The following is a 26,830-nucleotide window of genomic DNA, read 5'->3' on the forward strand; positions in this document are numbered from 1 at the left end:
CCCCTATCATCTACTTCAGCCTGCGGAGTGGGGCCACACTGCAGGAAACATTCGACACCAGCTGACTGGGAGGTGCAAATGGGCACAGAAAGCCTGTTGGGGCAAAATCTTCCCAGTGCTGCCCTCTTAGGGTGAATTTTGGTCTCTTACACCAGTAAACCAACCTGTCAGTGGAGTCGCTCCACATTTACATCAGTGTACCCAAGAGCAGAATCCGTTCCCAGGTGTGCCACTTTGCACACCCACTGAGCACCAAATAGTTCAAATCACAAACCTTTACCACTGACACACACTCCCACCCCATTTTCCATGTGTGTAACACACATCAGGGCTTAAACTGCCAGTGAATTTGGCCCAGTATGCACCATTCTTGGTCAATGCTGATTCCACTAGAAGGGATGGCTTCCCCCGCTGCAAACAGACTGAAATCAACAGGTTTCCAAAAGGTAAAGTCTCATTCAGGTGGAGGAGCCTGTCATGCTCCTAAGTCATGAAGCAGTGAAAGTCACATGCTCATGTCGCGGGTCGTAGTTGGATCACGTGACATAATTAGAAACCCAGCAGGGCTGCCTGGTGGCATGCTTGGCTGTTTCTTCTGATTTTTTCCTGCTGGTCAGGACTGACTCTTGGAGTTATAAATGTCTGGGAAACTGACACTGCAGAGTCCTAGCTGCAGCCCGTCTTGATTCAAAGTGATAAATATAGAACCCCTGACCCCCAAAGAGACTTTGCAAGCATTCAGCCAAGGCTCACCCTGACTGACAAGCACACATTGACATACATGTTCAGTCACTAAGTCAAGATTTGTTCATCATTATCAAGCGATTCCTAGTCTCCAGAGACAGAGAGGACGTTGACTTGCTTCCTAAGTGGCTATCTTATTGGGAGTTCCAGTGCAGTTGACCGTGTTGTAAGTGCAAACGGCTTTAGGTGGAAGAGAACCTTAAGTATTGGCCGGGATCCTGTTGCATAAGCTCAGCCTTCTGATGAAAGCAAGTTATTTTTTCATCGTCTCACTAACATCCAACTCTTCTTTGCCAGGTCAAAAAAGCCACGTGTTCCACTTGCTCCTGGTCGCGAAGAATAAGCAGAGGTCTCTTCTCGTTTGCATTTCATTTAAGGGCTGAGCCTGCTTTCTGTGCGCCTTTCTTCTGTTGGTTAGTTGGAATAAGTGATGGGAATGTTGAATGCTGCTGGGACGAGGGCTTTGCTCAGGAGCTCTTGGTGTACTGGGGTGGCACATACTCTACTGACAGCAGCTTGTATCGGTGAACCCAGACGTGGCTTTCTATGATACTAATTGTTCCGTTTCTCTGCATTTTACACAAAGCCATGGAAATGAATGCCATCTCCAGAGATGCAGAATGCCAGCATGACAGCTACCATCAGAAACCGGTGAGTCTTTTGGGGGCTGTAAACTGCCCCTTATAGAAACCGGGGAGAGGGGGTTGGAGAAAGGGGATCCCATTTCACATCTGAGAGTGATAAATATAGTGACTTTGCCTTAGGGATCGCTCTCACGCCTGTCTCCTAGTGCAGAGTGCAGGCACTCACCGTTGATCTATAGTGACCTCGTGCTGGAAGAAGAGTAGGGGAGGTGAACCACATGGGCAAACAGGACTGGAAAATGCAAACAAGCCAAGCTTTTCCTGCTGCATCCAGGATGGGGTTAGCCTTTTTCAGCGGAGAACCAAGGGACTGAGATGGGGAGGAGTGAGAACAGATCAAGGAAACAAGTCAAGTGCTTCCAGGGTTTGGGGCACAAGAGATTCTCAGCCTGAGGGAGCCAAACTGATTTCATTTAGGACAATGAGCGCTGCCTCTGGCTTGGGTCTGGGTCTGGTTTGATCCATCACTTCTTCCAACACTGCTTCAAAAGCGGGGTTTTAAGGAGCCACGGAAGGGCAGATTCTGAGCTGAGCTGCACCAGAGTCAATCTGGACTAAGCGCCATTGAAATTAGTGGGAAAACTCTTCTTAATGTCTATGGGAACAGCCCACGCTCCACGGAGGCGCAGACCTACACTGGTGTCACTGAGCTCAGAATCTGACCCCAAACGTCCCATGTTGAATGCGCCACAGAAGTTTGTCTTATACAACTGCTCCCCAGCAGGGGCAATGAACAGGGAGCTGGGAGGCAAAACGCCCCGGGAGCTGGATAAATAAATGGGGGCACCTGGCCTGGACCCCCTAAAGCACACTCCTTGCTGAATCTCTGTGGGCTCACAGAGCAGTTAAGTGCTGGTCTCAGCAGGATGGACTCATCTGAAAGTCTCTTACATGAGGTAACCCGGACACACACGATACGTCAAAGTACAAATTGTCCTAGGGGCGACCAAAGGAGTGACTCGCAGCCTTTCTCAGGGAAAAGTGGTGCCACTGGATCAGTTGTCCTGGAAAAGCTGCCTGGGCAAGTCTTTCTCCGCTGTGGGTGTTCCCAGTTCAATGTACGCACACACCCAGTGCTCTGATGAAATGCATTGTTCCACTTGCGAGGGAAAACAGGACTGCAGCACTGCGGTGAGATGGAAACCCACCTGCTGGGCTTCGGCCAAGCTGATCCCTGCTTGCAGGAAGAGAGCAGGATGTCTTTAGGCCACCATTGCACCTCCAGATTCTGGGGGTGTCGTGGGCAAGTTTGGCCCCAGCATACATGAAAGCAGCCTCAGTGGATGCCCTAACATATGCCCTGGATGAAACAACCCGTAAGGGTCCAACTGGCCATCCAGAATATCCAGAGCACCCTCCTCCGTCTCCCGACATAGCCCTGGCAGGCCCTCATACCATATGCCACCCAGGGGCATGCCCTATGTTACCCCATACCCTCAAGGTGTTTCCTGGTGGGAAGATCTGGCTGGTTTACAGCCCTTATATGCTGTCAGTGGTGAAAGGGGCCAGGACGCAGCCCAGAATTAGGGTATTTGTGCTTAGATCATTAATACACTCTATTGTTCCAATTCTCTGCCGCACCGAGCAAAGCGAGTGGCTGTCCTGACACCTTGACTTTCTAGCTGGATCTAGGCCAGCCTTGGCTCTGGGGGAATTTAGAACAGCCTGGGGACTGTTCTGAACTCCATCAACTGGTAACCATCCCCAAAGGACCATCTGCCAGAGGGCAGTATGCTTTGGCCAGGCCCCCTTCCTGGCCTGACACACCACTGTACTGGGGCTAGCTGCCCAGTGACTGGCTTAGGAGCTGACTATCCTGGATCCAAATCCAGGATCAGGACAGCCCACAGTGGCAAGCTTTTCACTCCTTTTGCCTCAACTAAATCGTGCAATTGAGCAGAGCGAGACAGAGAACCTGGCCCTGATCCTGTCAAAATTTCATTCCCTGGGATCCATGATTTCCCATGCTGGGTTCCAGGAGCTAGAGGGTGTTCATACATGGTTTACTGGGACTTGAGATCCAGGGGCAATCTGGATTCAAACGAGATTCATTCTGATAGAGCCTTGGAAGCGTCAGAGTCTGTCATGACAAAACCATCCATCTGTGAAGAGGGTCGTCTTGTGGCTGAGCAGATGGTCTTAACATCAGGTCATCCTGTGGCAGGATTTGTTTGTAGAAAGATTCGTTAACGAAGAGCGTTAGTGAGCAAGAGGTGGAGAAAACTGACCATGTTCTGATTGTCTTACAAGTGATTTTTCACAGCTGCTAATGACTAGAGTGGTGGGTACAAAGATCATCCTTTCAGGGGAGGCCTATCGCTGTTCCAAGTTTCACATTGGACACAAATGCAGTGTCTTAAAATCGGGGTAAATCTGTTATTATTATTTGTGTTGTAGTAGCACCTAGAGACCCCAAATAAGATCAGGGCCCAGTTGTGCTAAACACACATACAGAAAGAGACAACCCCACCAGAGGAAGAGTTTACAGTCTAAACAGAGAAGACAGGCAACTGGTTGGAAAGGAAACTGACATGCAGAGAAGTGAGGTGACTCATTCTAGGTCATACAGTGAGTGAGGGGCTGAACTCAGAACAGAACCCAGGGGTCCTGAATCCCAGCCCAGGGCGCTAGTCACTAGTCTGTCAGTACTATCCCTCAGGATAGATTTGCTGCCCTTGTGCCATAAATGAAACATGAGTAATCCCGTGTCTGAGCCTCACACTAGCCTATCCTTAGCCCATCAGCTCTCCAGATCCTGCCCTTGTAGTTCTGCGCAGAGATGGGTCCAATCCACAAAGTTTGCATCCAGTGATGCAGTGATCCCCCAAAGGGGGAAGTGCAGTTTCACTTTCACAGCTTGGATCTGAGCCCATCTCTAGTCCCGAGCTCCCAAGGGAATTGCAGAGAGGGCTCCCAGGCCAATGGTCCAGGAGTCAGAAGACCTGGGTTCTATTTCTGTTCCTTCTCCTCTGTCCCTCTGTCTGTCTTCTCTATATAGAGTGCAAGTCCTTTGGGGCACGGACTGTCTCTCACTACGTATCTGTGCAGCACCTAGCATATGGGCCCCTGATTTTATTTGTGGTCTCTAGAGGGGTCACTGTAGTGCAATACTACTGATAAACAAATTAACTGCCTGTAGTTTGCATGCATACCAGTCACAGGCTATTTTACTGATCTTACTGGTTTTACACAGGACCTTTAAAGCTCTCCCAGGCTCAGTGGGCCCTGCTTTTGTTGCTTCCTGCCTTGTTCCTTTATTCCCCTTTGGAACACGACTTCCTTTTTAATGAAGAATTTTTGCCGGTTCCTTTGTCCAAGTGCATTCCTCCAGCCCCACCACCATAATCAGTTACACACCTTGCTCCAGAATCTGCCTCACCTACCCAGTGAGGCCAGGGAAATCACCCAGCTAAGCGAGAGCAGGCTCAGGCCCCCAGGCTGCAGACTTTCCTTTTTTTTTTTTTTTCCTGAGCTTAGAGACATAGGGGATTTTCAAAAGGTTCACACGAAACATGAACCCCGATCTGGCTGCCCCCTCCATCTCTGCCTCATTCAGACACCAGCACTGATGAGGGAGAGAGAAGGGGGGTGACTCAAACCCTGTTTTATTGCCACCCGCATCAAATGGGTGAGCCCCTGGGCCATACCTCAGAGAGGACCAACGCCAACAGGTTCCCAGTCCTCTGGCTTCCTTGGACACAGTCTCCTTACATTCAGGCAGCAGTAATGTGCCCAGACTGCTGCCAGGTCAAGCACTGCAACAGGTCACTCTCGGGCAGCCCCTCCCGCAGCTGGTCAGGCAGCTGATGATACAGAAGCAGCACAAGAGGGTGCTCTCAGGCCAGAACCCCAGCCTCCCATCACTTACTGCTTCCTCCCAGCAGAGAATGGCAAGGGCAGCTGAGAGCTCCTCTTAAAGGAGCAGTACACCTACACCCCCCCCCCGCTGCCAGCGTTACATACATGCTGCATGCTGGCTGAATGCTGCACTGGATTACATTTGGATTGTGCGTCTCCCTTTTGGCTCTGAGAGGGGGGGCTTGATCCTGAACCTCTCCACTCCCACTGCAGTCAATGGGAGCTGAGGGTGCTGAGCACCCTCGGGAACAGGGGGTGAGGCCCCAGGACGAGGGCAGGCTGTTGTCATCAAACATTATGTTCCCTGTCTATTTGTCTCCCCCCCTGGCCAAATCACAGCCCCCTTTCATGCATCCAATGGCAAATTCTCAGCAGGTGTAAATGGATCAAGCTCTGCTGCAGGCCATACAGCCAGGCCCACTGCCACCTGGTGAGGGTCTGACCCCACACCTGCAAAGAGTAACCGCATACACCCCATTATGGAGAGCAGGGAGATACAGGATCCCAAACACATGTGAGAGCTCTACCGTGCCCCCTGGCTAGGGGGACACAGTGTCCTCTCCCTGCCTGATTTGTCCTCTGCATTCACTAGCTGATGGCTCTGTGAACAGCAGGATACAAGGCAATCAGGGAGCAGGAGCAGACTGTGAAGGTTTCATTTGGATTTAAATCCAGGTTAAGATGAAATGGCTTTGCCAATGCAGTACTAATGGACTCTTTGGCTACTGTGTTCATCACAGGAATACATTGTCTTCACAGCTGGTCTCAGAAACATTACAGAATCTCTCTTAATAGCACTTTTTTGGGGTGGAGGGAGTTGAGGGGAAGGAGAATCTTCTTATCTTTCGCATTCCTCCTCCCTCAGTGGCATCTCAATACAAGGTTATTATCTCATCTCACACATTCAAATATTGGCTTCTTCTTGGCTGTAAAATCTCCTGATTTTACCTCTCGGCCAAAGAAATACACTTTCTGATGCAGGATTATTGCTTGCAGGTTAAAGAGAGTCTGTGAATTCGGGCCTGGGAACTACTAGGGTCTGATTAGGGATTCGACAATGTTTCATACTAGGTGTATTATGGGATCCAACGTCCTTTGTCATACAATATTATACGTGCAGCAACAATCAGATGCACACACATCGTCAAGAGATACTAGGCCAGATGCAATTAGCAAAGTCAATGGAGCTACTCTGATTTATTCAAAGTGATGGACTCATAGAGCTCAATTTAGCTGGAAAGAGATTATGGGCTGACTTGATGGCAGTCTGTAAATATCTACATGAGGAGCAAATATTTAATAATGGGCTCTTCACTCTAGCGTGCTAAGGAAAAGAAGTTGGAAGACTTTGTTTAACAGCATCATCTCATGATGCGAGTCATAACACTAAATGATATGTTCGCCCTCAGGGATGCATGAGAGAGGTGTAGGCAGAGTGCTTCTTTTAATCATGTTCACATGGGTTAGAAATGAAGCGTCACTGTGAACAAAGGGGCATATCAGGATGAAGGGCTAATGCCCAGTGTTGAATACTGGGATCTAAATGATTATAAATCACTACCACCAAAAAAACTGCCTCTCCATAACACAGGAGGGATGATGGGGAAATGGACATTTGAAACATCTCCAGATACTAAGTATTCTTGCATTTATTTTTGGCCAATGAGAGACTCATTTTGTGGGGGTTGTGTTCTGTAACTATGCCAGGAAAACAAGGATGAAGAGAGAGCACAGCACTCCGAAGACGAAAAGGAAGAGAGCAAGAAAAAGATGGGGAAGAAAACTTTGGCAGATGTAATTCAAGAAATGAAAACTTTCCTATGGAATTCAGAGACGAAAGAATGTATGGGAAGAACAGCTCAGAGCTGGGGTAGGTTAAATGGCTGAATGCCTTTCTTTCTTTTCTTTCTTTCTGCTCTTGTCTGTGAATTTCCCTGCTATGACACAGCAGAGCACATGTCATCCAGATCCTAGACATTTTAAAGAACCATATACGTATATCTAACAGGTGGCTCAATAACGAATTGTGAATGCTAGCAAGTGAATGTGGGCCTAGAACATACAGCCATGGGGAAGGTACCCCGGCTTTTCCTCTTGTGCCAGAAATACTGTGCTGACATTAGGGCTCCACGTTTGCTGTGGTGGTAAAAGTACCCTGGATACTGTGATTTTTCTGCTGATCTGTGACTTTTCTTTGTGTCTGGGGCATTAATAAAGCAGAGTTTCCCAAATGGTGGGTCGCAGGAAGGTTCTAGGTGGATTGTAGGCCTGGCGTGGAGGGGAGACCCCCAGTGGGAGGGGAGTTGGAGAGCAGACTCACCCTGAACTCACCCCACAGTGGCGGCTCCTGCCCCATGAGGCTGGGCTCATTTCTCTGCTCTGGGTGTTAAAACCTGGTTAAAACCTTGCAGTGCCACTCAGGTTTGGCCCAGCTGCCCTGCTGTCACCGTGGGGGCAGGGTGGCCAGGCAAAATGTGATTGAGAGGGGCTGCAACCCTCTCCTCACCAGGTGGGATTTTTGTGATGGCTGGGCAGCAGGTAACGCTACAAGTGGTCCGGCAAGGAAAAGGAGGCAGCAGAGGAAAGATTTATGTACATTATATTTAAAGAGGTATAGCTGAATTTTCATACCCATGACTTTACAGACCATTTTTCCGCTAAGCCAGCACTTTTACTAAATTTCCTATGACTGTGCCATGATTTTTGCTAACAAATGCCATGACAAATCTGCAGCCCTCGTCAACATACAGTGGGGCCAAAGGTAAATCTAGGATTCATGCCAGAGTGCACGTACTGCAGGAGTGATTTTACTTGGAGTGAACCAAAGATCTGTCCTGCAACACCCGTGCATCCCCGTGGACATCAGTGGGTCTCCGTCTGAGCTTACCCTGGTGAAAGTCAAGAGTAACGCCAATGAAGTGAATGGAGTTACACTGGTCTAAAAGGCAGCATAAATGAGACCTTAATCAGGTGTGGCTGAGTTGCACTGATGTAACCGAAGCAGGATTTGGCCTTGCATGTGCTCTGTAGCCTGAGCTTCAGTCTCAGCCCCACACGCTCTTCCTTGCGTCTGGCAAATTCAGACCAAAACAATCAGTCTGGTGCAGCTTTAAGGCCAACCTCTGCTCTCAGTGAAATGGGTCCCGGAGAGCAGAGTTTGACTTTTGTGTTTTATTTCCTGTAGTAGCATTCAAAACACAAAGAATTAGAGAAGAAATAAGTCTCCAGTGGCAGCTACAAGTGGATGGGGATGCATTTTTAATCCATTGTTCATATAACGTATTAGGCAACCGTGCATTTAGACCTGAGCTCCATTCTGGCAAGAGATCAGGGCTGATGAGACAGTGTGGGGGAGGGAAGCTTGCATTGCTGGTCCAGGAGGCCAACCCAGCACCTTTATAATCACTGAATTCTCCAAGGGAAAACATTTAAACACGACTGCATTTCACTGATGTTTGCAGCACTTCCATGTGGTTTCATTCCATTCCCCCCGGGACTGCACACCTAGATGGCGCACACACTGCTCATGGTTGGACACCACCTGGGTTTGTAAGTGCGCCCCTGGCCAGTGACGTGTCTCGCTGGCCATTTGCATGTTCTGTTCACACAGCGACAGAACGTGCAGTTTAGGGGAAATATCAGGCCCCAAGGGGCCGTGTAGGGCTTTTCAGATGATGCGTCATTCCCACGAGAGACTGGAGCAGCTCCTTGTGGGTCTTGGTGGCTTAGCGTGTACAATGGTGCCCAGGTGTCCCAGGGAAAGGTAACCCTGGATTAGATTCGATCAATATGCAGCTGGTGGAGTCCTTTGGCAGGTGTGTTAGTGCCATTGAGAGCCCAGACAGGCATCTCTGGATTGGATGGAGCCGATTCGCCTCCCATAAGAGAACAGTTCCTTCAATTTTGATAGCACCACCCCATTGTCTAACTGATGGAAGCCAGAAGAGACTCAGTCCTAAAGTCTGTACACTCCCCAGGCCTCGTCCTGCCCCAGGCTCAGACCCCTGCAGTGTAAATCAGAGGTAGACACCCGAGCCAGATTCTAGCAGCAAAGCCAGCCAGATGCACAGTCAACACCCTTCGGCCCATCCCTTTGGATGAGTGCAGGCTGTAGCTAAATAAATCAGTGACATTACTCACACCCGTGTGGGAAGCAGGGTCTGGCGCAATAGCTGGGATTTTGTTTAGACAGCTTTTTCCATGGCCTTTAAAAAATTATACTCAGAGAAAACCATGTGTGACTGGTTAAAACCAGCCACTGCAGGCAGGAGGCTGAGACCCTACTCATCCAGTCCAATGAGCATTGCTGCTGCAGCCTTGCTCCTATGTTCAGTCCTGCCAGCAGTCAGCTTGCGAAGGACAAATGCGGTGCTGGTTGCCTAGCTTTCATGAGCATGAAAATGGCTGGGCCTGATTCTCATGTCATGGGCGCTTCTGCACTGGGGTAAGGCCGTTCAATTCAGAGCAAGTAACTCTGGCTTTACGCCAGCAAAATACAGCCAATCGTGTGCTCAGTCAATTTCCAAAGTAGTGAGACGATCCCAGACAACGTGAAGACCGGCATTGCATTAAAAAAGCAAAGGACAGACATTTTGGCAGCACTGAGCATTTGGCACCGGGAATGAGCCTACGAGCCTTGCAACTTGTTTGCGTCTCCTGCCAAGTTTTCGGCGTCTCCTGCGAGGTCTACAGTGACTGGCTTCACGTAAGCCAAGAGACCAGTTGTGGGAAATCAGATGAAGCAAGAGGGAAAAAGGGAGTGATTTACAGAAGCTTCGAAAGCTACCCAGCCAGTGAGCTGAGCGCAAAGGAGTCTGTGGTTGGTCACTGATAGTTATTATAGTGTTGTTGTAACTGTGTTGGTCCCAGGATATTAGAGAGACACGGTGGGTGAGGTGATATCTTTTATTGGACCAACTTCTGCTGATGAGAGAGACACGCTTTCGACCTTACACAGAGCTCTTCTTCAGGTCTGGGAAAGTGTCACAGCTAAATACAAGGTGGAACAGACTGTTTAGTATACGTAGTTAACACATATTTCAAGAGCCCATTCTAGCTGAAGGGGTCAGTCAATACCTCGCCAGTCATGGAGGGTTGGAGAAGCTAGGTAGGGGGAAGTTAGTGGGTTATAGATTGCTATAAGCAGCCATACATCCAGTATCTCTGTTCAGGCCATGGTTTTTGTATCTAGTAAAGTTATGAATTTAAGCTCTCAGGCTCATCTTCTGAAGGTGTTGTGCAGGTTTCCTCTGAGGCCAGACATAGAGTGATCACTTTGTGAAAAGTGATATGGTGTTTTTGGCCTTTATCATTTTCCTGTGTGAGATCATTCGAGTGCATAGTGACTGTCCCGATTCACGCACAGTTGCTCGTAAGGCGGTTAGTGCACTGGACGAGGTACGCCACACACTGTGATAGGCATGTGTAGGACACATGGATGTTGTAGGGGGTGTTGATCATCATCCCAGTGGAGATATGTCTGCAGGTTTTGCATCTGTTGTTTTGGCAGGATCAGGTGCTGCTTTGAGTTGGTGTGTCGTGGTCTGTAGGGAGCTTGCTTCCGATGATGAGCTTGGAGAGGTTGGGGGGCTGTTTGAAGGCCAGAAGAAGGGTGCAGGAAAGATTTCTTTCAGGGTGTGGTTCCCGTCGAGTAATTGTTCAATGATACCCCATATGGGTTCTAGCGTGGAGTGGCAGGTGACAATTAGAGGTGTGCAGTTGAAGGGGGGTTTTATTTCCATATTGAAGCAGGTTCTCTCAGGGTATTTGTTTTTGTTGTTCTTGTGCTTTGGGTATAAGATAGTTTCTGTGTTCCAGACCCGGACTGTGGAATAACTGAAGTACAGGAGAGACGGTCTTCAGAGCATCTAGAACTGATTTTACACAGGTCCCGTGCGTGCTGGGACAGGGCTTTACGGGCGAGTTGAGTCAGTTCTGTGTAGATGCCCAGCCAGGATGGAGGCATTGGCCGAAGCTGCAAGTTCTCCTTACTGCGGCTCACTGTAAATTAACTCAAGGCTCCAGTGAGTCTTGAAGCATCAAACCCTAAATTTCTGAACATTTTCAAACCAGCGGGGCTGGCTCCTCCAGCCAACGCATTTAATTAATAATGCGGTATCGCCTCACCTTCCCGTCGTGAATGCACTTGAGAGATTGAACATATAATAAATTATAGAGACCGCTTAAAAACAACAGTTCTATAACCCAAACATGACCAAACTTTTCTTTACAGTCACATATTTCTTTTGTACACCAATCCATTTATTCGGTCCTTAGCCCCCTGGTGCTGGACAACGTTTGGTACCACATGTGTGCGCACGGACACACAGGCCGTTGTGATGTTCACAAGAGCCAGCCGAATAGGTTTTTCTAGAACAGGGCATTTGAGCACTTACCCACAGCTGTGCACTGCTTTTAAATCACACTTTTAAATTGAGGGTGCCTCATAATGAACGCTACATCGGCCTAAGCCGTCATATCGCGCATAAATACCAGCTGAAAGGAAGGGTATAAGCCGGGTCCAGAAGGGCTTCCCGGTGGGTACATGATGATGAAGTGGGATGAGCCAATCTTCAGAGTCTATTTTTTTTCTTTATAAGCAAGCTGACTCATTGGATGCTTTGCTGGCTCTTGTGCTTTACGGGGAGGCGTTGCAAGAGTCCCGGCTAGTTGTCTGGACAGCATTTGCCAAAGCAACGCTGAAAAAATAATGGAGGGTGAAACCTAGCCGCGTTACGGTCCAAGTGGGCACAGTCGGCATGGGAATTGCAGTGGCTGCATGATCAGACTCACCAGGCAGGGTTAGGACCGCAAGAGAAACCGGGAGCTTAGGTCTAAACCATCCCCGCACGCGGAAGAGCCTGGCGGAGGTGGGACGATCGCTTGGCTTCGGCTCTCACGCACGCCACTGATGTCAGTGCAGTCGCCTGGGTGTGCAGCCAGGTAACTGGGAGGAGAGTCCGGCTCACCAGAGTACGCCGACGTTGCTGGAGTGACTGGATTCACCCCGGTGTATCCAAGAGCCGAATCTGGCCTGTGGCATTCTGTGGCCGTTGGCCCCGGAGGCGAGGCATCTGCAGAAGGCGCCATGGCTCCCTCTCAGTGCGGCTGTGTTGAGAGTTTGTGGGGAAAACCGTGAGGTACCTGGTTATTCACTGCGCCCCTCCTGCCTGATGACACAGCTCCCATCACCCCTTCTCTGTAGCCATGCAATAGGGGGAAGGTACCACACAGATGTCTGTTCCTCCCTCCCCCACCCACCCAGGATTTCCATGGGACCTTAGACCTTAGACCAGTGGCTGTTGAGTGGCTCTGCCCTATGCAGGGGCGTTAGCTCTCCGTCTCTGTGGTAATCCCCCACCCTGCCAGAGAAGAAAGCCAGGAATCCTGTTCAGGTCTCCCCCACAGCAGAAGCCTGCTCTGTGCTCCAGAACCCAGTGCTTAAGCATGTCTTCCTTCAGGAAGGCCCTGGATTCCACTGGTCCAGAGGTCCTCCCAGCCTCAGCTCCCCTGTAGCCCCTCTGTTGAGCTCCCCTGTAGCCCCCATGCACTATGGCCCCCTGCTGAGCTCCTGTTCAGTCTTCGGTTGACTTTGCCTTTCCATTTAGTTCCCATCACTAACAACTCCATCAAACATAAACACCTAGAGAATGCGGAGGTGAAAGTGCACATCTGTGTTCTCACGGCTTGTCCTGTGAGCAGAGTCATGGTTCCCCTGGGAAATGTTTGTGTTATGGTTTCACTTTACTTTCTAAACCACTGGGTTTTATTCATAGGATTTATTCTCCTGAGACAACCCCAACCTCTGGTCCTGGAAATCCCCTTCCCCCCTTACAACGCCCCCCCCTCCAAAAAAAAAAAAACCATCCCAAAAAAACCAACAAAAAACCCAGTTCTCTGGACACTGGGCTTGAGAAAAAGCCAAATGGAAAGTGTACTTCGGAGCAGCTGCATTTCTAGTCAATGTTATTTGCACTGTTCCGCGGCGATTCGATTCCTGATGTCAAACAGCTGATGGCAGGGTTGGGGGGAAGGAGAAGAGAATGGGGAGAAGGCAATTTTCCTAGCTGTAGTTTTCCTAAAGGAATTCAAAACGTGTTAGCGCTCTCCATTGCCCCTTCTTGTATGTGACTTCGGTGTTGCTGTTCAGAGAGGGACTGACGCAGCTGTGGTTGGGATCTGGGTTCAGTTTCACCTGTTTGAGACAGCTTAGGGATGTGGATACATCCATCCTGTTCAGACCCATCTCTGACAGTGGTGGGCCAGGCCACACAGTGTGGATATGGATTAGAATCCCAACTTTCCCAGCACTTGGAAGGATTCAGACCCATGGTTGGTGTGGACCAGTTGCGGATGGTGGCTGGCTGGGAAATCCAAACTGGGGACAGTCGCTTCTCAAACGAAAGACTCCAGTCAGAGTTAGCGAAAACCACATGCGAAGCAGGGTGATTGGGACTGTCCATTGTGAGGGTGGACGTGCTATTGACTGTACTAACAGCGACATGCCCTCTGTGTCTTGCAGGCTTGATCTTATTCTTTTACCTCATTTTGTACATGTTTCTGGCTGCAATGTTCTCCTTCTGTATGTACGTGATGCTGCTCTCTCTGAGCCCCTACACGCCTACGCATAGGGACAGAGTCTCGCCACCAGGTAAGCACCGCAGCTCGGCCATTCCCCAACAGCGCCCCGAGCCCTGTGCTGACCTATGTCTGTAGGAACGGTCTCCATAGGCAAGGTCCATCTTTGCGGCTGCTGGAACTGCATTAGTTAGGTAGCTGCAATTCCATTTCCTTGGAGGAGAAATCTAATGTGAGATTTTGCAACCAGGATTAAAACCGCACATTTCTTTCATGCCTGGAGGAGTCTTTTCAAATGTAAGGAGCATCAAGAACAGCCTGCCACAGTTATATGTGTTAATGTGAAAGGATGCTGCTGAAGAGACAGTCAGCTTGTTTCCCCCTGAGAACTTGTGGAATGTTAATTTCCCACAGTGGGCCAGATTCTCGGCTGGTGTAAAGCAAGTCGGTGGAGTTACATGGATTTACCTCAGCTGACAATCTGGCCCAGTGTGTTTCAATGGCCAGAGTCCTGGCCTCTCCTGTTAGAAGCTGAGGATTCACATCCATTTCTAGGGGCTCAGTAAAATGATTAGTAAATTACATTGTATGCTCCTTGCGGCAGGGACCCTATCTTACTATATGATTGCACAATGTCAAGCACACAGTCAGCAACCAATAACTATGATTATTATAATCAATTATTATACAGAATATAGACACTGATATAATGGTGTCATGAATGATACTAGAGGTCTTCAAGTCAAATGATTGCTTAAGAAGATGCAATCATCTTAAATACGCTAACATGAAATGTCCATTCTAATTTATTCTCAATATGTACAAATAAACCTAATGTCCACATGACAGGCCATTAGTACAGTGATCATTCAGTTCAATGGATGCTCCTTTAAACTCCAAACTTTAAACTGGTCTTAAAGCTGAAACCGAAGCAAAAAAACCTTTTGGCCTTTTTACATCTTTTTGGTTTTGGTGAAGTGTAAACACCATTTAAATCACTGTAAAAAATATATTTTTCCTGCTTGTCTGTTTCCATTTGAAACACGACCTGTCCTCCCTCTTCCCTCACCGTGCTAAGATCTTTGGGGACCACGAATAGGCATTTCCGACAAGGCTTGATTCTCCTCTCACGTTTGCTGTGGTAAATCTGAAGGCAATGGAGTTACATTGGTGTAAAACTAATATGAGCAGAAAATCAGCCTTTCGGTCTTAAATCCTCTGCATGAAATCAGGTCGAAGATTAAATTAAGATTAAGATTAAGATTAAATTAAGATTAAAATAAAGATTAAAGCGCTGTAATTTTTCATGTACTCCTGCCGCACCTACTACAACAGGACAGAGCCTGGCTGTAGCCCTTAGGTGCTACAGTAATATAAATGCTAAATAAATAATGAAATGTTAAATAAGAACTATTGATCTGCATCATCCAAATTAGCCCCTTGGACATACACACCTGAGTCAACAGCATCTCCATGACTGGTTAATACAACAGGACCTTTTTATCTACCAGGAGTAATGATTAGACCATACTTACATGGATTTACCATTGCCTTCAATGTCTCCGAACCCAGCACGTGGAAACCTTATGTGAACAGCATGCATCACTTCCTACAAGGTAAACTGGCTGGAGCTTTAAAAAAAGCACAGTCTTTGTACAACTTTGTTCTAAGAGTTTCTATGTGACCTTTTTTAAACTGGAAAAAGCCCTCCAGACACTGGGCAACATGAACGAGGTGGTGCCCAGCCCACACATCATGTAAGCTAAACTGGTGTCAATTGCTCTGTGACATTTGCAAAAGTGCGGGTGTTATAAAGGCTCTAGGAGATGACAATGAGCATGTCCAAGTCTAGGCAGGGCTGCACAGGAAATGGGGGGGAGGGCAGCCAGATCCCTTTCGAAGCAGCTCTCCTGCAACGTCCTGCAATGCACTTTGGCAGCTTCCTCTGAGGGACATGACCCTGAGCGTTCACTCCTCGTACTCCCAGCTTTCTCTTTCTTGTCCACGTTTTCAGTGTTGCTTTTTGCTTCTGCCATGGCTTCCTGCTGAGAGCACAGGCCTTGTCTCCCCGCAGATGAGCCCGCCACCGGCAACACATACTGCATGGAAACAAACCATGTGGGCCCCCCCAGAAGGGTGGGCGAGATGGGCTTTGTTGAATGGGATGGAGAAAGGCTTGCCAGCATCGCAAGCCTGCAGTGAAGAAAGGCTTGACTCTGCTCCTTAGCAGATGACAGCGCAGCAAGCCCAACCCCTTTGCTTTCAGTTGCCATTGCAACAAATATGAACAGAGTCTGAAGAAAAAATGAAGCACAAACTAAGCCATAAAAAAAACACATGCTCCTATTTCCACTCCCATTCCTCCATTTTTCAGGTGCTCCCTGCACAAAACTCCCATTGAGAGGGGCTGGACTGTACTGGGGAGAGGAGTGAACGTCTGGGCTCTGGTTCCAACCCTGCCATGGACTAAGATCCCAGTCCTATGCAGACGTATGCACATACTTAGCTTTATGCACCGTGAGTAGAGAGTGAAGTGAACAGGACTGAAGTTAAGCACACGCATCAGTCTTTACAGGATCAGGTCCTAAGTGTATAATCTTGACACGGCAGCTCATCACTCAGTGCATTGGTTTCCCAGACCATGATACTTGCCTCAGTACGACCAATGAATCATTGCTAAAGTCAGTGCAGTTTCCAGACATGAAGTCTCTGCTAAACCTAGTATTAAACCTTGTCTTTTGGGCAGGAATTTTCCAACTCCCATTGGGAATCGCAGCCTTGATGTTTGGATAAATTCACAGTGTGTGGGCCTGGACAAAGTTGTGAAAGGCACTAACTAGCTCTTGTGTCACCTTAGCTTATGATGACAACATTCAAGAGGAAAAGAATATTGAATGCCCAGCAGGCCAGTACTTTATTCAAGACGGCGAGGAAAGCGAAGAGAAGAAAGCCTGCCAGTTCAAGCGATCACGACTGCACAGCTGTTCTGGGATTGAGGATCCTACGTTTGGCTACGCTACAGGCCAGCCGTGCATCTTGCTGAAGATGAACCGGGTACCAAAAAATCCAGTCATTTTAATTCCCTCCTTGTGCAGTTCTGTAAATTAATAATTCCTATGCTGGGTTTGAAACTAGGTTAATTCTCTGAGCCCCAAAAAAATCGGCTCTAAAATCAGACCCCCATATCAGCTGGAAAACAGCAGCGCCATTCCCAGGGGGAGACATCCCATCAAAGAAAATTTGCAAAGCTCCCTGCACCTTGATTTGGTCAAGAACTAGGCAACGGGAAGGTAATTCTTTGCTGGGATCTGGATCAACCATCTTCCAGGTATTAAGTTATTGTCTAAGTTCATGTCCCACATGCTGCTCTCTTCATAACTGTGCATTTTTAAAAAACAGTGCATGATGTGAAATCTTCAGATATCATAGAATCAGACGAAGTGGGTTTCTGCTCACCGAAGCTTTATGCCCAAATAAATTTGTTAGTCTTTACGGTGCCACAGGACTCCCACTGTTTTTCAAAGAATCAAAGGGTATGTTGCTAGCAAAACAAATGTAGAGAGAATTCACAAGCTACTTGGAAAAGCTTTTGGAGAACTAGGGGTTGGCCTTTTGATTGTGATCAGTGTAGTAATCATCAGTATGTGATGATTCTGTTCTGTCCAGTTAGGGTCAAGCAGTCATTTGAGGAAACAGCAAAGACGGGTTGCCTAGCAGAGTTGGCTCTTATTTTAAAGGTTTAAAGGTACCAGAAAACTTTAGGAACATTTTTAAGTGATGTCTTGTTGGGGAGGGGAGCCGGTCGTGCAGATTTCACTGTGCAGCCTCAACTTGAAGGGGCAGAGAGTCCATTATCCAATTGGTGTTCTGCCTTCCGGAGTCCAGGGGGCTCTGAGCCCCATAAGGAGGGCAAGTGGGCATACGCAGCCCTCCTTGGGGTGAACCACATCGTTTGCTGATGGCAGAAAATATGATCGGATAAAGACGCTTAAGACGGAGCGAGAGAAACCTGCGGAGTGGGAAGGTGATATTTGTTGGATAAGACATGCCAGGCTTTGCATCTCATACAAACATGAACAGCTTTTCTTTTTGTAGATCGTAGGCTATCGAGCTGGCTACGGGACCCCTGTGCGCGTAAACTGTACCATTCAGGTAATCCTTTTACGTACGTCCAGTGTTATTTGCAGAAAGGGCCTTATCCTCTTCCCTGCACCAGCTCCTGTTGGTGACTTCAGTGGCATTGCAAGGGGGTTACACACAGGATGACTTTGGCCCAAAACGTTTACCAGCTGGCGTTAGGAACATTGTAGGGACCACCGAATGAGGGAGGGCTGCAGGCGTGTGAAGGTGGACGGTGCAAAGTGTTATCCTGCATCTCTCCATTTGAGGCCGGATCCTGCAGGAACTGCCAAATGCCTCCTGGGGAATGCAGAGCCCTCCCGACTCCCAGGGAATGCAGCTTTCCAGGGGGCTCAGCTCCGCCCCTCCTAGGAGCAGGGCTGTAGCCAGAGGTGGGCTGAGACCGCCTCCTCTCTGTCCTGGCCAGCGCAGAGCACAGCGCCACCACTGAAAGCTTCCCGTGGCTTCAGAGGGCGTTTGACCAGGCCCTTAGCGAGGAATGATGAGGCAGCGAAGCCTGGAGACAGGTTTACAGGCGGCAAATCTGACCTTTGTCTGTCTCGGCATGGTGCATTTGGTCTCAGACTCATTCCAGCAGCTGCTGGTTCTATTGGTAAACATACTCCGTAGAAGTAGGTGACAGAATACCCTCGTCCTTTTGTGCTGGGGCTTTCCAGAGGTGCCCCCCAAGCCCCAGTGTGTTGTGAATCTGAGGGGAGCTGTGCTGTGCTGCTCACATCCTACACATGTGCCTATTTTTCATCACAGAAAGGCAATGCAACTGCTCTTAAATCAGTGGACTTCTATCCAGGAAATGGAACATTTGATCTCATGTACTATCCTTACTATGGCAAGCTCACTCATGTAAGTAGAAACTCGGTGGCTAATGCTCTGTTGGCTTCCCTTTAATCTCGCTTCCGGGAGAGAGTGGAACAGCAGTGGATGTTTATAAAGTATGCCTGAAATGGCTGGAAAGCAGAACCCAGCAGGGAGGCACTGGGAATGAGTAGTCAGTGGGGTGGTGGCTGGCTGCTAGGACTCCTACATTGTATTTCTGGCTCTGCCACTGGCTTGCTGTGTGATCATCATGTGTGCCTCAGTTTTCCCCATCTATAAAATGGGTATGATAATATTTGTCTTGTAGGAGCTCAATCCTGTTCTATTTGCTGGTAGCAGTAGTGCCATAGGCTGACATTTTCCAAAGTGGCCACTGATTTGGGGTGGCTTGGCTTTAGGATGCCCAATTTGAAATGTATAAGGCCTGTTTCTTTAGTGGTGATCAACACACTCAAATTGAGCTACCCCAAATCAGTGACCACCTTTGAAAAGGTTGGCCCTTGTTTTTAACGGGACTATTTACAACTGGAGTACTGTGTCCAGTTCTGGGAGCCACATTTCAGGAAAGCTGTGGACAAATTGGAGAAAATCCAGAGGAGAGCAACAAAAATGATTGAAGATCTTCCTAACTGTCAGGGGAGTTAAGCACTGGAACAAATTGCCTAGGGAGGTTGAGGAGTCTCTGTCAGTAGAGATTTTTAAGACCAGGTTAGACAAATACCTGTCATAGATGGTGTAGTTATTACTTAGTCTTGCCTGGAGTGCAGGGGACTGGCCTACATGACCTAGTGAGGTCCCTTCCAGTCCTACACATCTCTGATTCTATTTGCAGGATTTGGCACGGCCTGGTTTAACTGAGTATAATACATTCAAAAGAGCTCAGACAGAGATGGTTCCAGTTCCACGCGCATGGCCAGTTAGACAGGCAGAACTGCAGGGTCTCACTGTGTGGTATAGGATGGTATAGGGAGGAGGGGTTTAGATTTATTAGGAACCAGAGAACCTCTTGGGGAAGGAGGAGCCTATACAGGAAGGATGGGCTCCACCTAAACCAAAATGGAACCAGAGTGCTGGCACGTAAAATTAAAAAGTTTGTAGAGCACTTTTAAATTAAGGCCTGGGGGAAAGCCAACAGCTGTGGAGGACTATGTGGTTCAGAGACATCCCTTGGGGGAGGATATATTAATGGAGATTGTCTTTATCCTAGTAAGGAAGAGAGGATGAAAGGTGATAAAATACGGGAAGGATCTGAAGAGAACCAGTTAAATGAAAAAGAGTCCCATTCAATTACATCATATAATGGCAGACAGCTAAAAAGTGACAATTTTTAAGTGCTTATTTACAAATGCTAGAAGTCTAAATACTAAGATGGGTGAACTTGAGTGCCTCGAATTAAATGAGAATATGGATATTATAGGCATCACAGAAACTTGGCGGAATGAGGATAATCAATGGGACACAGTAATACCAGGCTACAAAATATTTCGAAAGGACAGAACAGATCATACCGATGGGGGAGTGGCACTATATGTGAAAGAAAACAGAATCAAATGAAATAAAAATCTTAAATTATCCAAACTGTGCCATAGAATCTCTACGGATAGTAATTCCATGCTTGAATAATAAGAATATAGCAGTAGGGATATACTACCGACCACCTGACCAGGATGGTGATAGTGACTGTGAAATGCTCAAGGAGATTAGAGAGGCTATAAAAATAAAAAACTCAATAATATTGGGGGATTTCAACTATCCCCATATTGACTGGGTACATGTCACCTCAGGATGGGATGCAGAGAGAAAGTTTCTTGACACCTTAAATGACTGCTTCTTGGAGCAGCTAGTCCTGGAACCCAAAAGAAGAGAGGCAATTCTTGATTTAATTCTAAATGGAGCACAGGATCTGATCCAAGAGATGAATAGAGCTGAACTGCTTGGTAATAGTGACCATAACATAATAATAGTTAACATCCCTGCGGGGGGGGGGGGGGGGGCACCAAAGCAGCCCACCATGGTAGCATTTCATTTCAGAAAGGGGAACTACAGAAAAATGAGGAAGTTAGTTAAGCCCCAGAAATTAAAAGGTACAGTGTCAAAAGTGAAATCCCTGCAAGCTGCATGGAAACTTTTAAAAGACACCATAATAGAGGCTCAATTTAAATGTATACCTCAAGAGGATCAAGAAAGTGCCACCATGGCTAAACAACAAAGTGAAATAAGCAGTTAGGGCAAAAAGGCATCCTTTAAAAAGCAGAAATTAAATCCTATTGAGGAAAATAGAAAGGAGCATAAGCTCTGGCAAGTGAAGTGTAAAAATATAATTAGGAAGGCTAAAAAAGAATTTGAAGAACAACTAGTCAAAGACTCAAAAAATAACAGCAAACATTTTTTTAAGTACATCAGAAGCAGGAAGGTTGCTAAACAACCAGTGGGGCTATTGGATGATCAAAATGCTAAAGAAGATAAGGCCATTCGAGAAACTAAATTAATTTTTTGCATCTGTCTTCACGGCTGAGGATGTGAGGGAGACTCCCAAACCTGAGCCATTCTTATTAGGTGATAAATCTGAGGTGTCATTAGTGGAGGTTTTGGAACAAACTGATAAATTAAACAGTAATAAGTCACCCACAACCAGATGGTATTCACCCAAGAATTCTCCAAGGAACTTGGATGTGAAATTGCAGAACTTTTAACTCTGATATGTAATCTATCATTTAAATCAGCCTCTGTACCGGATGACTGGAAAATAGCTAATGTGATACCAATTTTTTAAAAAGGCTCTAGAAGTGATCCCAGCAATTACAGGTTGGTAAGCCTAACTTCTGTACCACGCAAATTGGTTGAAACCACAGTAAAGAACAAAATTATCAGACACATAGGTGAACACGATTTGTTGGGGAAGAGTCAACATGTTTTTTGTAAAGGGAAATCATGCCTCACCAATCTACTAGAATTGTTTGAAGTGGTCAACAAGCATGTGGATAAGGGTGATCCAGTGGATATAATGTATTTAGATTTTCAGAAAGCCTTTGACAAGGTCCCTCACCAAAGGCTCTTAAGCAAAGTAAACTGTCATGGGATAAGAGGGAAGGTCCTCTCATGGATCAGTAACTGGTTAAAAGATAGGAAACAAAGAATAGGATTAAATGGTCAGTTTTCAGAATTGAGAGAGGTAAATAGTTGTCTCCCAGGGACCAGAACTGTTCAACATATTCATAAATGATCTGAAAAAAAGGGTAAACAGTGAGATGTCAAAATTTGCAGATAATACAAAACTACGCAAGATAGTTAAATCCAAAGCAGACTGCGAAGAGTTACAAAGGGATCTCATAAAACTGGGTGACTGGGCAACAAAATGGCAGATGAAATTCAATGCTGATAAATGCAAAGTAATGGACATTGGAAAACATAATCCCAACTATACATATATAATGATGGGGTCTGAATTAGCTGTTACCACTCAAGAAAAAGATCTTGGAGTCATTGTGCATAGTTCTCTGTAAACATCTGCTCAATGTGCACTGGCAGTCAAAAAAGCAAACAGAATGTTGAGAATCAGAAGAAAGGGATAAATAATAAGACAGAAAAACATCATGTTGCCTCTATATAAATCCATGGTATGCCCACATCTTGAATATTGCATGCAGATCTGCTTGCCTCATCTCAAAAAAGATATATTGGAATTGGAAAAGGGCATGGAACAGCTTCCATACGAGGAGAGATTAATAAGACTGGGACTTTTCAGTTTGGAAAAGGAATGACTGAGGGATATGATAGAGGTCTATAAAATTATGACTGGTATGGAGAAAGAAAATAAGGAAGTGTTATTTACTCCTCATAACACAAGAATTAGGGTCAACAAATGAAATTCATAGGCAGCAGGTTTAAAATTTTAAAAAGGAAGTATTTCTTCACACAATGCACAGTCAACCTGTGGAACTCTTTGCCAGAGGATGTTGTGAAGGCCAAGACAGTAATAGGGTTAAAAAAAGAACTAGATAAACTCATGGAGGATAGGGCCATCAATGGCTATTAGCCAGGATGGGCAAAGATGCAAAACCATGCTCTGAAGTGTCCCTAGCCTCTGTTTGCCAGAAGCTGAGAATGGGTGATAGGGGATGGATCACTTGATGATTACCTTTTCTGTTCACTGTCTCTGAAACATCTGCCATCAGCCAGCATCAAAAGACAGGATACTGGCCTAGAGGGACCATTAGTCTGACCCAGTATGGCCATTCTTACGTGGGGCAACAAAATTCCCATTGTAAAAACAAATGTAATGTACATGAGGGCAAACAACAGCTCCCTTGTGAAACATGTGTTACATGACCCTGACCTTGATTTTCCAGGAGCATGTAGACTGGGCACGCTGAGCAAAAGGAGCATAGCTATTTTTCTTTATTATTATTGCAGACAAAGGAGCAACAGTTTAAAGTGGCAGAACGTATTTTATAACCTTGTTCGCCTTCCTTAATTATCGCTGATTCTGGCTTGAACGGTAGCAAATCCACCTGAGAGGAATGTTATATTAGAGAACTCAAATGCGTCCCCATCATTTTCAAACATGTGGGGTCAGATCCTCAGCTGGTGCCAATCAGATTAGCTTCACTGGTCCTAGTGGAGTCCATAGAGCTAAGACAATTGACGCCGCTGGAGGATCGGGCCCATTTTTCTGAACAATAATCCACTGGGTGTGGCACCCAGTATTTGATGTTTTTCCTACCCTCTCTCATGTTCTGCTTATCCCATGTCTCTCTTTTCAGGTCAACTACACCTCCCCGCTGGTGGCTATGCACTTCACAGATGTGAAGAAGAATGATTTTGTCCCCATTCAGTGCAGACTGAACGGCGAAGGAATTGTGAATGATGTGAATAATGATCGTTTCCTGGGACGAATCACCTTTACACTCAGCATCACAATGTAGACCATGCAAACGTTCACCAGACACTTCGTTGAACTGTTTATGGCAATCGGGTGTTTCCCCCCTTTTAAGCCATAACATCGGAATACAGCACCTCTTAAAATGACAAAGTGTTTCAGATTGGACTGAGACATGTCTTTATTGGATTTATATATATATATATATATATATATATATATATATATGTAGAAATAACTGCCATGTGATATAGACTGGGGAGCTACATTTTTAAAATGTAAAGGCCTAACATAAGTTGTATTGGTAGTAAGATCCAGTCTTGAAACTACAGGTAGAGGGCCCTGGTAGAACATTTCAGTTTTGATTTTAAATATTTACATGACATTTTAATACTATTTTCATAGGGTCACTTCAAAAGGAACATTCTTGACCCCTATATTTTATTTTTAATCATATTTTTAAGTACATTTCCCAACTCCCCTTCCCCTAAAACGTTTGAAATCCTTCTCCCCTCACTGCCTGAAAGATCACAGTGATAATGTCCCTGAGAGCCGGAGAGTTGTGGGAGGACATTTAGCCATTTATCTTTACGAGGTGCTGTATTAATTTAGATTAAATAAATGGACCCAAAGAGTCAAAGGTGTTAACATGACCCTGTTAACATTAAACAATTTTAACCAAAGTTCAGGGTTTGGGATACAGAGACCTCCGCGTGCTTCTACCATGGCAAACACTCCATCAAAATCTATCTAACCTTGTATTAAAATATAGAAAAGGAGACAATTAAAGCATTTGAAATATAAATTATTAAATAAGGCTTTTATTTGAACAACATCCCTTGTTCCTTTTCCCTTTGGCTGGAGAGTTTTTAGAAGGAAAAAACCCTGCCTGACAGTCTCTTGGATGCCATTAAAGATGGTAACTGTCTTTTTTGGGAAAAGGAGAAAAAGTTAGTTGAGATGGGCTGGAGCAATCATTGTTAAAGTCTGATCCTGTTGCCTAAAAGACAAAACAAGATAGAAATTGCAGCTTCTGGCTGTAGGGTTGATTTTCACTTGCAACCTCACTGCTGGAAATACACAGGCATGGCACACGTCTTATCAGTCACTCCAAGACCTGGTAAACTTGTACCAGCATCAAGCTGTTTTGGGCATTACACTTAACGGCTTCTCTGGTCACAGACTTACAACAGCGCTGCAAAATATACAGTCTTGTTCAGCTATGGCTGCTGTTATTAGAAGGGAGGAAAAAAGGAAGGTTAGGAGAGAGACGAAGGAAAGAAAAAGGACACTGGGGGGAGGGACGGGGGAAGATGACAAAGTCTCACATCCCCAGTGATATTCAGAATTTAGCCAGTGAAGGTGGCAATGTCTCTGGGTTCTTCTGTCTGGCCTGGTATGGTCAGGACATCACTCAGGATTACAACGAAGAAGATGCAGAGTCGCAGGAAACAATGGAGGTGGCAGCCATGATGGTGAAACTTGCTCCTTCCCCTTCTCTCACCTTTCAATCAGGCAGGGTTATGGTCAGTTCCTTATTCTCCCCCACAAGGCTTCCCTGTTAAGGACCCCAAGAGAGAGGGATGGGCAGAATAGCCCATCACCTAATTATTTTATCTACCTTTTAGTGCTAAATTTCCAGCACACCAATTTTGGGTCATTAACTTCTGGTTCCATGCCTCTCGTTTACCAGGCGTGATCTTAACCCGGTCTTGGAATTCTATCAGGAGGCTTTTTGTTTAAACTAATTCTGACTTTGTCTCTCTTTTGCACCTTTCCCCATCAATATTTGTTGTTTTAGGTTACTGGAATAGATTTAGTTGTTTTATGAACTTTCATTTATCACAGTTGAACTCACAATTAGGGCACATTCGTAGGCTCAATGATCACAACATAGGCCATTGCTCAGATTTGCAAGGTGACAAGTATCCCTGCCTAAAAGGATCTGTACAACACACTACCCCTTGTTCGACCAGGCTGCTGCTTCATTCACCTAATCAGCCTAAGGTGTCAAAAACCACTGTTCTGATTTGCACCGTGTGTAAATGACAGCACAACGTGCAAGGCAGTGGAGAATCCAGTTTAAATTCTTTTCATAGCATTTACTGGTTTGTTGCATTTCAGGTGGTAGATGGGTCTTTGCTTGTCAAGGCACAGGATTATGAGTCAGGAGATTTGGATTCTATTCCAAGCTTTCCCTAGACTCACTGTGTGAGCAGTCACTTAGCCACGCTGTGCCTCAGTTTCCCCAGCTGTAAAATTGGGATAATACTTACCGACTCATAGGAGAGTGGTGAGGCTTAATTTGCTAATGATTCCAAAGTACTTGGATATCCTGGGCCATACAATTGCAGAGTACTGACATGCTTTCAAAATCCAGGGAGGCAGCTGCTGTTTCTACCAACAATTTGAAATCATTTCAAAATAACCTTGATTTTTTTTTAAATGTGTTGATCTGTATTTGGTAATGCCCAACCACTTTGAGAGCTAGAGATCAAGTGTTATATATGCATTATTATTATTATTGTTTACAAGCACATAGCAGGACATCTCTAGAAAATCAAATATACTTCCCAACCATTATAGCTTATTGATTATGTGAACAAAAGCATTAGAATGTGTTTGCCCCATATAGCATGATCCAGATACTTATTGTGGCATAATTTGCTGTGTTTTCTAGTTCATCTAAATCTCTGATTAAGAAATCATTTTTGTAATAAAGATGAAGTGGACTACAATAAATTTACATTGAAACTAACAGTGTCATTTCATTCTTTTATCTCTTCTGGTGACTGACCAGCTGGTTAAACAGGCACCATCAATTCAGCATTCAGAATCCTAACACTGATTCATTTCACCCACAGCTGTTTAGTTCAACCTCAGGGGAAGCTGAAATTGAAATCTGTTTCTTTCGTGGTGCTCACACTCAGTGCTTTACCACTGCAGGAGTGCTAGGCTGTGCCGCTTGTTTATTTAGGGTTGCTTGGGAGTAGAAGGCTGTCAGTGTTGCTTGGTTACTGTAGGATTGATCAAGAGTGCTAGGCTGTGCCGTCTGGTTTGTTATTGCAGGGAGGATAATGAATGCTGGGTCCTGCTACTGATAAGTTTTAAAGGTAGTTCTGCCCGGTACGACTTTAACAATGATGTGGGTGTGTGGGGTGGGGGCTCCTAT

The 26,830-nt window shown here is 46.2% G+C and overlaps 1 protein-coding gene and 1 long non-coding RNA gene across 3 annotated transcripts; one reads left to right on the top strand and one right to left on the bottom strand.

The window, feature by feature from the left end:
* Positions 1-875: 875 nt before the first annotated feature.
* On the top strand, positions 876-26,410 carry ATP1B4 (ATPase Na+/K+ transporting family member beta 4). 2 transcript variants are annotated; one of them, XM_067548178.1, is made up of 9 exons: positions 1,150-1,157; positions 1,331-1,395; positions 6,954-7,116; positions 13,768-13,896; positions 15,335-15,439; positions 16,681-16,877; positions 17,919-17,975; positions 18,711-18,806; positions 23,543-26,410. In XM_067548178.1, exons 2-9 carry the CDS (start codon positions 1,333-1,335, stop codon positions 23,702-23,704), a joined length of 972 nt encoding a protein of 323 aa, XP_067404279.1. In that variant the 5' UTR covers positions 1,150-1,157; positions 1,331-1,332; the 3' UTR covers positions 23,705-26,410. The 2 variants fall into 2 exon arrangements, with proteins under 2 accessions (XP_067404278.1, XP_067404279.1); XM_067548177.1 differs by having other exon boundaries at positions 876-1,395.
* LOC137153113 (uncharacterized) lies at positions 1,792-3,598 on the bottom strand. Its single transcript, XR_010919698.1, has 2 exons — positions 3,387-3,598; positions 1,792-2,562 (listed from the first exon to the last, which is right to left on the bottom strand). It is a non-coding gene; the product is annotated as an uncharacterized lncRNA (long non-coding RNA).
* Positions 26,411-26,830: the final 420 nt, after the last annotated feature.

This window comes from Emydura macquarii, unplaced genomic scaffold (genome assembly GCF_026122565.2).
Source record: "Emydura macquarii macquarii isolate MOO-44397 ecotype Brisbane River unplaced genomic scaffold, CSIRO-AGI_Emac_v2 contig_1253, whole genome shotgun sequence".
Lineage (NCBI taxonomy): Eukaryota > Metazoa > Chordata > Testudines > Chelidae > Emydura > Emydura macquarii.

Excerpts from the sequence above, each read along its gene's own strand:
- ATP1B4 (XM_067548177.1), top strand. The coding sequence starts at position 1,291 with ATGATACTAATTGTTCCGTTTCTCTGCATTTTACACAAAGCCATGGAA. Across the intron at positions 1,396-6,953 it reads ACAGCTACCATCAGAAACCG|GAAAACAAGGATGAAGAGAG; the intron begins GTGAGTCTTTTG and ends TAACTATGCCAG. Across the intron at positions 16,878-17,918 it reads TCTTGCTGAAGATGAACCGG|ATCGTAGGCTATCGAGCTGG; the intron begins GTACCAAAAAAT and ends TTCTTTTTGTAG.